The sequence below is a fragment of the Grampus griseus genome (assembly GCF_964374135.1).
Source record: "Grampus griseus genome assembly, chromosome: 7".
Lineage (NCBI taxonomy): Eukaryota > Metazoa > Chordata > Mammalia > Artiodactyla > Delphinidae > Grampus > Grampus griseus.
The window spans coordinates 18864146-18876965 of record NC_139001.1 but is presented as its reverse complement, the minus strand read 5'-3'; the positions used below and the strand labels follow the sequence as shown (position 1 = coordinate 18876965).

The 12820-nt window shown below is 40.6% G+C and overlaps 1 protein-coding gene across 1 annotated transcript in view; it reads left to right on the top strand.

Annotated features, from left to right (window-relative positions):
* The window catches only part of CYP27A1 (cytochrome P450 family 27 subfamily A member 1), a 42737-nt gene that overhangs the window by 24973 nt on the left and 4944 nt on the right, over window positions 1-12820 (top strand). The window contains exon 2 of the mRNA XM_082658426.1: window positions 11501-11691. Within this exon, the coding sequence (XP_082514552.1) occupies window positions 11501-11691 (191 nt within the window). The remainder of the gene's footprint in view (window positions 1-11500; window positions 11692-12820) is intronic.

Genomic DNA, 12820 nt, shown 5'->3' with positions numbered 1-12820 from the left:
ACAGCTTCAACCAGCTTCAGTTTCTCCGTTCAAGTTTCAAAAATTGGTAGAGCTTAGATCAGTTGTCTACCCCTAGGAGGTGGCCAGATGTCAGGGTTAAGTTGCAATGACACGGCACATCATTATTTCCAGTCCACCTCTGTGGTTGGGGCTATTCTCAAAGAAGGGCAACTGTTGTGAGCTGGGAACTAACCTAATTGGTATTTGTTGCAACATGTATTCTTATTGATCCTATACAAATGAATCTCTCCAGTTTAAATGAAAAGCCTGAGGGCCGGCTGGGTCCTGGGCACCTGACTCCCTCAGTGATGATGGCTGGGCAGGGTCTGGGGACCTGGCTCTGAGGGTGCCACCAGTTGAGATCTGCCTCTTTATTTGGGCCTGGGCACTAGCGGGAGGACCCAGACTGGGTTCTGGACAAACATTCCCAGGTAGGGTAACTGGCCTGCGCAGGGGCCCCCTCCCCTTAGCCAGGGCCTGGACCTCCAGGGTGAAAGTTGAGCCTTGGGACCTTGCACTTTCTTGTCAGAACAGAGAATAATATTTGTTTCAGTGGAGGTTTACAGGAACATTGTGACTTGACCTCAAGAACAGAGGATCTGACACCAAGAAGTCTGCAACAACTAACTATGCCCCTTCCTCACCTTTCCTATAAAAGGGCTTCACTGAAAGCTTTCAGGGAGTTTGGGATTTTTAGGGCATGAGCCACCCGTCTCCTTGCATGCCCTGCAATAAACATTCCTCTGCTCCAAACTCCAATGTTTTGGTGGTGTTTGGCCTCACTGTGCATTGGGCACACAAACTTGGGTTTGGTAACAATTTTCCTGGCTTGCAGACAGCCACCTTAAATGGTCTTTCCTTGTGTGTGTATGCATGTGTGTGCACACACATGCACACACACACAGAGAACTCTCTAATATCTCTTCTTATGAGGATACTAATCCTATTGGATCAGGGCCCCACTCTTTTTTTTTTTGAATTTTATTTTATTTATTTTTTTATACAGCATGTTCTTATTAGTTATCCATTTTATACATATTAGTGTATATATGTCAATTCCAATCTCCCAATTCATCACACCACTGGCCCCCCCCCGCCACCATTTTCCACCATTGGTGTCCATACATTTGTTCTCTACATCTGTTTCACTATTTCTGCCCTGCAAACTGGTTCATCTGTACCACTTTTCTAGGTTCCACATATATGCGTTAATATACGACATTTGTTTTTCTCTTTCTGTCTTACTTCACTCTGTATGACAGTCTCTAGATCAATCCACGTCTCTACAAATAACCCAAATGCGTTCCTTTTTATGGTTGAGTAATATTCCATTGTATATATGTACCACATCTTCTTTATCCATTCGTCTGTGGATGGGCATTTAGGTTGCTTCCATGGCCTGGCTATTGTAAATAGTGCTGCAATGTGTCTTTTTGAATTATGGTTTTCTCTGGATATATGACCAGTAGTGGGATTGCTGGGTCATATGGTAATTCTATTGTTAGTTTTTTAAGGAACCTCCATACTGTTCTCCATAGTGGCTGTATCAATTTACATTCCCATCAACAGTGTAAGATGCTTCCCTTTTCTCCACACCCTCTCCAGCATTTGTTGTTTGTAGAGTTTCTGATGATGCCATTCTAACTGGTGTGAGGTGATACCTCATTGTAGTTTTGATTTGCATTTCTCTAACAATTAGTGATGTTGAGCAGCTTTTCATGTGCTTCTTGGCCATCTGTATATCTTCTTTGGAGAAATATCTATTGAGATCTTCTTCCCATTTTTGATTGGGTTCTTTGTTTTTTTAATATTGAGCTGCATGAGCTGTTTATATATTTTGGAGATTAATCCTTTGTCCGTTGATTCATTTGCAAATATTTTCTCCCATTCTGAGGGTTGTCTTTTCGTCTTGTTTGTAGTTTCCTTTGCTTTGCAAAAGCTTTAAAGTTTCATTAGGTCCCATTTGATTATTTTTGTTTTTATTTCCATTACTCTAGGAGGTGGATCAAAAAAGATGTTGCTGTGATTTACGTCAAAGAGTGTTCTTCCTATGTTTTCCCCTAAGAGTTTTATAGTGTTCAGTCTTAAATTTAGGTCTCTAATCCATTTTTTTCTTTTTAATAAATTTATTTATTTATTTTTGGCTGTGTTCGGTCTTCGTTGCTGTGCACGAGCTTTCTTTAGTTGTGGTGAGCGGGGGCTACTCTTCGTTTTGGTGCACAGGTTTCTCATTGTCGTGGCTTCTCTTGTTGCAGAGCACGAGCTCTAGGCACGCGGGCTTCAGTAGTTGTGGCACATGGGCTCAGTAGTTGTGGCTTGCGGGCTCTAGAGCTCAGGCTCAGTAATTGTGGCGCACGGGCTTAGTTGCTCCGCAGCATGTGGGATCTTCCTGGACCAGGGCTCGAACCCGTGTCCCCTGCATTGGCAGGTGGATTCTTAACCACAGCACCACCAGGGAAGCTCTCTAATCCATTTTGAGTTTATTTTTGTGTATGGTGTTAGGGAGCGTTCTAATTTCATTCTTTTACATGTAGCTGTCCAGTTTTCCCAGCACCACTTATTGAAGAGACTGTCTTTTCTCCATTGTATATCCTTGCCTCCTTTGTCATAGATTAGTTGCCCATAGGTACGTGGGTTTATCTCTGGACTTTCTTTCCTGTTCCATTGATCTATATTTCTGTTTTTGTGCCAGTACCATATTGTCTTGATTACCGTACCTTTGTAGTATAGTCTGAAGTCAGGGAGTCTGATTCCTCCAGCTCCGTTTTTTTCCCTCAAGACTGCTTTGGCTATTTGGGGTCTTTTGTGTCTCCATATAAATTTTAAGATTTTTGTTCTAGTTCTGTAAAAAATGCTATTGGTAATTTGATAGGGATTGTATTGAATCTGTAGATTGCTTTGGGTAGTATAGTCATTTTCACAATATTGATTCTTCCAATACAAGAACATGTTATATCTCTCCATCTGTTGGTATCATCTTTAATTTCTTTCAACAGTGTCTTATAGTTTTCTGCATACAGATCTTTGGTCTCCCTAGGTAGGTTTATTCCTAGGTATTTTATTCTTTTTGTTGCAGTGGTAAATGGGAGTGTTTACTTAATTCTCCTTCAGATTTTTCATCATTAGTGTATAGGAATGAAAGAGATTTCTGTGCATTAATTTTGTATCCTGCAACTTTCCCAAATTCATTGATTAGCTCCAGTAGTTTTCTGGTGGCATCTTTAGGATTCTCTATGCATAGTATCATGTCATCTGAAAAGAGTGACAGTTTTACCTCTTCTTTTCCAATTTGTATTCCTTTTCTTTCTTTTTCTTCTCTGATTGCCATGGCTAGGAGTTCCAAAACTATGTTGAATAATAGTGGCGAGAGTGGACATTCTTGTCTTGTTCCTGATCTTAGAGGAAATGCTTTCAGTTTTTCACCATTGAGAATGATGTTTGCTGTGGGTTTGTCATATATGGCCTTTATTATGTTGAGGTAGGTTCCCTCTATGCCCACTTTCTGGAGAGTTTGTATCATAAATGGGTGTTGAATTTGTCAAAAACTTTTTCTGCATCTATTGAGCTGATCATATGGTTTTTCTTCTTCAATTTGTTAATATGGTATATCACATTGATTGATTTGCATATATTGAGGAATCCTTGCATCCCTGGGATAAATCCCACTTGCTCAAGATGTATGATCCTTTTAATGTGTTGTTGGATTTTGTTTGCTAGTATTTTGTTGAGGATTTTTGCATCAATATTCATCAGTGATATTGACTGTAATTTTCTTTTCTTGTAGAATCTTTGTCTGGTTTTGGTATCAGAGTGATGGTGGCCTCATAGAATGTGTTTGGGAGTGTTCCTTCCTCTGCAATTTTTTGGAAGAGTTTGAGAAGGATGGGTGTTAGCTCTTCTCTAAATGTTTGATAGAATTCGGCTGTGAAGGCATCTGGACCTGGACTTTTGTTTGTTGCAAGATTTTTAATCACAGTTTCAATTTCATTACTTGTGATTGATCTGTTCATATTTTCTATTTCTTCCTGGTTCAGTCTTGGAAGGTTATGCTTTTCTAAGAATTTGTCCATTTCTTCCAGGTTGTCCATTTTATTTGCATAGAGTTGCTTGTAGTAATCTCTCATGGTTCTTTGTGTTTCTGCACTGTCAGTTGTTACTTCTCCTTTTTCATCTCTAATTCTGTTGATTTGAGTCTTCTCCCTTTTTTACTTAATGAGTCTGGCTAGTGCTTTATCAATTTTGTTTATCTTCTCAAAGAACCATCTTTTAGTTTTATTGATCTTTGCTGTTGTTTCCTTCATTTCTTTTTCATTTATTTCTGCTCTGATATTTATGATTTCTTTCCTTCTACTAACTTTGGGTTTTGTTTATTCTTCTTTCTCTAGTTCCCTTAGATGTAAGGTTAGATTGTTTATTTGAGATTTTTCTTGTTTTTGAGGTAGACTTGTATTGCTATAAACTTCCTTATTAGAACTGCTTTTGCTGCATACCATAGGTTTTGGATCATCGTGTTTTCGTTGTCATTTGTCTCTAGGTATTTTTTGATTTCCTCTTTGATTTCTTCAGTGATCTCTTGGTTATTTAGTAACGTATTGTTTAGCCTCCATGTGTTTGTGTTGTTTATGGTTTTTTTCCCTGTAATTGATTTCTAATGTCATAGTGTTGTGGTCAGAAAAGATGCTTGATATGATTTCAATTTTCTTAAATTTGCTGTGGCTTGATTTGTGATCCAAGATGTGATCTATCCTGCAGAATATTCTGTTTGCACCTGAGAAGAAAGTGTAATCTGCTGTTTTTGGATGGAATGTCAATTAAATCTATCTGGTCTATTGTGTCATTTAAAGCTTGTGTTTCCTTATTAATTTTCTGTATGGATGATCTGTCCATTGGTGAATGTGAGGTGTTAAAGTCCCCCACTATTATTGTGTTACTGTTGATTCCCTCTTGTATAGCTGTTAGCAGTTGCCTTATGTATTGAGGTGCTCCTATGTTGGGTGCATATACATTTATAATTGTTATATCTTCTTGGATTGATCCCTTGATCATTATGTAGTGTCCTTCCTTGTCTCTTGTAACATTCTTTATTTTAAAGTCTATTTTATCTGATATGAGTGTTCCTACTCCAACTTTCTTTTGATTTCCATTTGCATGGAATATCTTTTTCCATCCCCTCACTTTCAGTCTGTATGTGTCCCTAGGTCTGAAGTGGGTGTCTTGTAGACAGCATATATATGGGTATTGTTTCTGTAACCATTCAGTGAGCCTGTGTCTTTTGGTTGGAGCATTTAATCCATTCAAGTTTAAGGTAATTATTGATATGTATGTTCCTATTACCATTTTCTTAATTGTTATGGGTTTGTTTTTGTAGGTCCTTTTCTTCTCTTGTGTTTCCCACTTAGAGAAGTTCCTTTAGCATTTGTTGTAGAGCTGGTTTGGTGGTGCTGAATTCTCTTAGCTTTTGCTTGTCTGTAAAGCTTTTGATTTCTCCGTTTAATCTGAATGAGATCCCTGCCGGGTACAGTAATCTTGGTTTTAGGTTCTTCCCTTTCATCACTTGAAATATATCATGCCAGTCCCTTCTGGCTTATAGAGTTTCTGCTGAGAAATCAGCTGTTAACCTTATGGGAGTTCCCTTGTATGTTATTTGTAGTTTTTCCCTTGTTGCTTTCAATAATTTTTCTTTGTCTTTAATTTTTGTCAATTTGATTACTATGTGTCTCGGCATGTTTCTCCTCGGGTTTATCCTGCCAGGGACTGTCTGCACTTCCTGGTCTTGGGTGGCTGTTTCCTTTCCCATGTTAGGGAAGTTTTTGACTATAACCTCTTCAAATATTTTCTCGGGTCCTTTCTCTCTCTCTTCTCCTCCTGGGACCCCTATAATGCAAATGTTGTTGCATTTAATGTTGTCCCAGAGGTCTCTTAGGCTGTCTTTATTTCTTTTCATTCTTTTTTCTTTATTCTGTTCCGCAGCAGTGAATTCCAGCACTCTGTCTTCCAGGTCACTTATCCGTTCTTCTGCCTCAGTTATTCTGCTATTGGTTCCTTCTAGTGTAGTTTTCATTTCAGTTATTGTATTGTTCATCTCTGTTTGTTTGTTCTTTAATTCTTGTAGGTCTTTGTTAAACATTTCTTGCATCTTCTTGATCTTTGCCTCCATTCTTTTTCCGAGGTCCTGTATCATCTTCACTATTATTATTCTGAATTCTTTTTCTGGAAGGTTGCCTATCTCCACTTCATTTAGCTGTTTTTCTGGGGTTTTATTTTGTTCCTTCATCTGGTACATAGCCCTCTGCCTTTTCATCTTGTCTGTCTCTGTGAATGTGCTTTTTGTTCCACAGGCTGCAGGATTGTAGTTCTTCTTGCTTCTGCTGTCTGCCCTCTGGTGGATGAGGCTATCTAAGAGGCTTGTGCAAGTTTCCTGATGGGAGGGGCTGGTGGTGGGTAGAGCTGGGTGTTGCTCTGGTGGGCAGAGCTCAGTAAAACTTTAATCTGCTTGTGTGCTGATGGGTGGGACTGTGTTCCTTCCCTGTTGGTTGTTTGGCCTGAGGTGACCCAGCACTGGAGCCTACAGGCTCTTTGGTGGGTAGAATGGTGGACTCCGGGAGGGCCCACTCCAAGGAGTCCTTTCCAGAACTTCTGCTGCCAGTGTCCTTGTCCTCAGGGTGAGCCACAGCCACCCACCCCCACCCCCCACCTCTGCAGGAGACCCTCCAAACCTAGCAGGTAGGTATGGTTCAGTTTCCTATGGGGTCACTGCTCCTTCCCATGGGTCTCGATGCACACACTACTTTGTGTGTGCCCTCCAAGAGTGGAGTCTCTGTTTCCCCCAGTCCTGTTGAAGTCCTGCAATCAAATCCCGCTAGCCTTCAAAGTCTGATTCTCTAGGAATTCCTCCTCCCATTGCCGGACCCCCAGGTTGAGAAGCCTGATGTGGGGCTCAGAACCTTCACTCCAGCGGGTGGACTTCTGTGGTATAAGTTTTCTCCAGTTTGTGAGTCACCCACCCAGCAGTTATGGGATTTGATTTTATTGTGATTGCACCCCTCCTACCATCTCATTGTGGCTTCTCCTTTGTCTTTGGATGTGGGGTATCTTTTTTGGTGAGTTCCAGTGTCTTCCTGTTGATGATTGTTCAGCAGTTAGTTGTGATACTGGTGCTCTCTCAAGAGGGAGTGAACACTCATCCTTCTACTCCACCATCTTGAACCAATCTCCCCAGGGCCCCACTCTTATTTAACCTTAATTACTTTCTTATATGCTTCCTCTCTAAATACAGCCACACTGAAGGTTAGGGCTTCAACACATGAATTTGGGGGAGATGCAACATTCAGGCCATCAAAGATGCTATTGTAATTGTATATTAGAACTATTCTCTTAATTTCCTTTTGAGATTTTCCTTCAGCCTTTTAAAATTAATGCCTACCCCAGTGGAGCCACTGTTACCAGTTTCCTATGTATCCTCTTCCCTGCTTCTTTTCTGTCTCTGTCTCATAATCTTTGTGTTATCTGCAACTTGTTTTTCTTCCACTTGATTCACTGGCAATTGCTAAATATTTATTGAGTGTCTCTAATGTGTTTAGCAGTGTGTTAAGCAGTATGGGAAGTATAAAGAAGTACGACAAGGTTCCTGCCCTTAAAGATTTTCAACCTAGTTGAAGAGACAAGATATGTACAAAATAATTAGGGAATAGTTTATAAGCATATGTAATCAAGTTCTCAGCTGTGTGGCTTATGCCCTAGGATGTAAATAAACTGTCTAAGAGTAGGTCACAGCAGTATCCCCAGCCCCGAGATCAGTATAGGAGGAATAGCATATGAGCTCAATAAATGCATGTTGGATGAATTTAACACTGTCCGTCTTTGGAATCTCACCTGGCAGAGGCTAGCCCTCCCATTCATCTTGGAAGATGATCCCTAGGAAACTCTGTTCTGCAAAGGGGCACTTAGCACCTATCTGAAAACCTTGGGGCTCTCTAACTGGTTCAGATTACAGCCTAGTGGTAGGCTCACAGACATAGAACACATTTCTCAGCAAGTGCTCTGGTGTCTTTCTAAAATAAGTTCTTACATAAATAGATCCTTGTTAAGTTCCACCAAGTAAACTGAGGAGTATGAAGGAAGAGGGAAGAAAGCATGGCCTAGGCATGGGGGGAAATGTCCCAGAAACTTCCAAACTGACAGCCAGGAAGTGGTGCCAGAGGCTTTGGGTTCCAGGCAAGAAGCTGGTGCCCAAGGAAAGGTTATTGATCTAGTTCTTTAAAACATGGTTTTTTGCCCCGATTCCAAGATCAAGGTAGAAAACTTGAAAAACAAATCACAGTGTAAAGAAGCAAGTAAACTATCTATAAACCATGACTCAGAGATAACCATTGTTTGCATCATTGTAAAAACATTGCATGTAATTTTACATGAGCTTAACAGAAGGAAAAGAAACCAAACTTCAGATAAATATTTCTTCAAAGTGAGATATTATTTCTTAAAAGGAGTCTTCTAAGATTAAAGAATTAAGAGACATTTTAAGAGGTTGGGGTTATTACAGAAGTTCTCAAGCTGGGGTGATTTTGCCCCCACCCCCCAGGACATTTTGGCAATGTCTAGAGATGGTTTTGGTTGTCACAGCTTGCTGTGGGGTTGCTGCTGGGGTACAGTCTAGGGGTGCTGCTAAACATTCTACAATACACAGGACAGTCTGCCACAGCAAAGAATCATCTAGCCCCAGATGTCAGCAGTGCCATGAGAAACCCTGGGTTACAGCAGAGTTGTGCTGGGTTTAAGCAGCACATTTTTAAAAAATATTTATTTGTTTATTATTTATTTATTTTGGCTGCATCGGGTCTTAGTTGCGGCATGCGGACTTCTTAGTTGTGGCATGCAGACGTCTTAGTTGTGGCATGAGAACTCTTAGTTGCAACATGCATGCGGGATCTAGTTCCCTGACTTAGGGATCAAACCCGGGCCCCCTGCATTGGGAGTGCAAATGCACTGGACCGCCAGGGAAGTCCCTTAAGCAGTACATATTTTTAAAGAGCCTAAGTTTGTTTTCAGTTAGTAAGGCATATTCAGCTTTCTCGGGGATCAGTGGAGTAAGCAGTTGTGAGCATGGCCTCCAGCCAGGTGGTCTGAGTTTGAACTCTGACTGCCACTTACTGGCAAAGTGACCTCGGGCAACCTCTTTGGGCCTCAGTTTCCTCATCTGCAAAACTGTAGTAATGTTACACCTACCTCATGCAGCTGTAGTGAGGGCTGAATGAGCTAGTATAAGCAAAGTGCTTGGAACAGTGTCTAGTTTATGCTAAGCTCCACAGAAATATTATTATTATTATATTAATATCTTAAACCAAACTAGAAACACAACTTAAGCTTACTTTTAGGTTAATTCTCCTAAGGAATTTAGTAGAGAAAAATAGACATATAAGTATTCTTTTCTAATGGAACCCTTAAGAAAAATAAACAAAATGAGTGCAGCGAGGGGCCACTTACAAATCTAAGGAGTATATACATACATGAATTCAGAGGTTCAGCAAGTCTTTCCTGCTTTCTGGAATTACTTGATCAATGGCAGGTGACTTATTGCTTCAGAAAACACTTCTTTCCCCCTTTAGATTAAAAAGTTTGAATACATTCTCATAGTTCAAAATTCAAAACAATATACCAATAAAACGTCACACAGTCTCACTCTCACTGCTGTCCTCCCCACTCTCCCATAGGTAACCACTTTAATTCATTTCTGATGTATCAGTCCAGTGTTTCTCTACGAAAGCAAATGCAAATGCTATATATTCTTATTTAGCTCCCCACGTTTTTCCATTCAACAGTCTATCTTGGCTATCTAGCTATCTTTCCATATTACAATCTATCTTTCCATTTTAGCACACAAGGAGCTGCTTCATCCTCTTTTAAGGTGATATAGTATTCCATTATGAAGATGACCCACACTTTGCTTATAAATGTTTTGTAATTATTAATAACTATTAACAAATTGTCCTCCATGTAGGGTTGTGTCATGTTAGACTCCCACTGGCAATGTCTGAATATGCTTATTTTCCTCCAGGTATCACAGTCGTTTTCAGACAATTAACCATTCAAAATTGTACCACACTGGCAGGTATTACTGGGAGGTAGAAGTGGGAAACAAGGCTAAATGGACGTTGGGGGTTTGTCAAGGCTGTCTTCCTGGGAACAGGCAGAATCAGCCATTAGTTCAGGGTGGATTCTGGGCAATTGGGTAATATGTGAAGGGCAATCAGGTTGCACTGGTCCTGGGAGAACCCTGTATTTAATGCTGACAGTAAGACCCAGTAAAATTGTTGTTTTTATGGACTATGAGTTCTATAATTTGAATAATAGATCTCTTCTCCATAATTTTAATGTTTCTTTTATAGAAGCCTTTTGGCCTAATTTCGATACTGAAACAGATCTAATCCTCTTAACACTTATTCAGTAAAAAGATTAAGTACTTGGGCTTCCCTGGTGGCGCAGTGGTTGAGAGTCCGCCTGCCGATGCAGGGGACACGGGGTCGTGCCCCGGTCCGAGAGGATCCCACATGCCGCGGAACGGCTGGGCCCGTGAGCCATGGCCGCTGAGCCTGCGCGTCCGGAGCCTGTGCTCCGCAACGGGGGAGGCCACAACAGTGAGAGGCCCGCGTACCGCAAAAAAAAAAAAAAGATGAAGTACTTGGGAGACCACTATGCTTCATTTTCTTTCAGTTTGTAAGTATAACTTAGCCAGTAAATTTAATCTTAGTATTTCTGGATTCTTTTTAAGTTTTACCCCCACCAAAACCCAAAATACATTATTTTCTCCCTTATTTTCAACAACTATAAAAACATCATTGCAATGTCAATTTCATAGATGCCATGGGTCTCAACTGTCATGTGCTATAGAAATTCTAAGATAAAATATTTGAGAATTGCATTCCTTAACATAGCGAATAAAATTTTTTATTAAAAAAATTCATACCACATAGTTTACTTCATATTTACATCTTGACTTTCTCATTCAGCTTCTGTTTTTCCTGGAGTTTCTAATTGTGTTTCTTTTTTCTTGTTGGTTACACGAGATATTTATCTTCGTCTCCTTGACAGCAAGCTGCAGGAGATTTAAATGCTTCTATGAAGGAGTCGTAGACACCCTACTATACCTCATTAAAGGGCTCAGTTTCCCTAAAACCCTGGACCCCAAATATCTATACCTCAACATACCCCAGTTTCCCAGGTATCCCATTTTTCCAAAATTTCGTTCCTCCAAGACCTCAGTTCTGCCAGTTCCACCAGATACTCATTACTCTCAATATTCTAACTTCTGTGTAACCTTTTCTTTTTTTCCAGTGTTCTCCTTTCGAGACTACAGGCCATCCCAGCACCTACCTCCTACACAATGTGCTTTTGCCCAGCTCACTTGCTCTGGTGTGGCCATAAGACACTCCCTTATCCTGCTTCCTCTCCAGGAAGTGCCTGCCTAGCTAGGCCATGGTTATTCAGCTTCGGTTGAACTCCACAGGTGCTGAACAAGGCCAAGTATGGTCCAATATGGATAAACCGCTTAGGGCCTCAGATCCACGTGAACCTGGCCAGTGCCCCACTCCTGGAGCAAGTGATGCGCCAAGAGGGCAAGTACCCAGTACGGAACGACATGGAACTATGGAAGGAGCACCGGGACCAGCAGGGCCTGACCTATGGGCCCTTCACCATGTGAGCTGGGGCCTGAGGGACCGGAACAGGCCCCCAGGGGGCCAAACCCAAGGACAGTGGCACTGGGCAGCCAGTGGATTATGGGCAGGGTAGGATCTCCCTGTGTCCTCTGAGCCTGAAACTCGTCTAGAAAGTGGTGGTTGGGTTGGGCTGAAGCCCATGGACCATTCATTGGCTTTTCCACTAATGTATCGTATGACTATGAACAAATGAATAATTTCCCCTTCCTTGGGCTTATGTTTCTCGTGTGTAAAATGGGAAGCTTGGATTAGAGTATCTCCAAGATATCTCTAAGAACTTTCAAGCTCCATTATCCTATATTATGGTTGAAAACATACCAACTCAAATCATAATGGGACATATTTACTTGTAGTTGAAAAAACATCATCACCATACTAGTTGGGAGGGCTCAATTTAATTAAAAATATTTTCCAAGTTATGTATTATATGCTTGTTGTTGGTTATAACTTTCATGGATGCTCTCCACTCACAGAGACAGATGTAGGTTTTAGCCTTAAAGTTATACCTAGAAAAGTTAAGATTATTTTGGCAGTGACAAATTGAAAGATGGGCTGAGTGTTATTATATATGCATATATCAATTAAGGTAAATAATTGAGAATCATTGGTGATTCTCAGTGCCACGGCTTGTAATTGGATAGATTACAGGCTTCTTTTTACTATAGTATGTTAAAAGAGCTCCAAGAACAATGAGTGGCTTTTGATTTTCCCTAGTTGCTTGATATCCATGTTTTTTAAAGTCATTTTTTAAGGGATTAAAGTTGATCCTGGTGGTGGAAGTAGTAGCAGCAACACTGATGATAACTAAGTATGTGTTTATAACATGCCAGGCATCAGGCTAGTCTCTTTACATTTATTATTTCATCTTATCTTCACAACAAACTCATGAAGTAGATAGTATTATTATCCCCATTTTATAGATGAAGAAACTGAGGCCTAGAAGGGTTTTTGCACCACTTGCCAGAAGTGACACAACTAGTGAGTAGTGGAATAGATCTCTCTGATTCTGGAATGCAAGGACCTACTGCCATGACATGTTTGGAAAGGAAATGGACTGGTTGGAAGGTTCATTTTATCTGTCTTTGATGCTTATACATTCATTCTGTCAT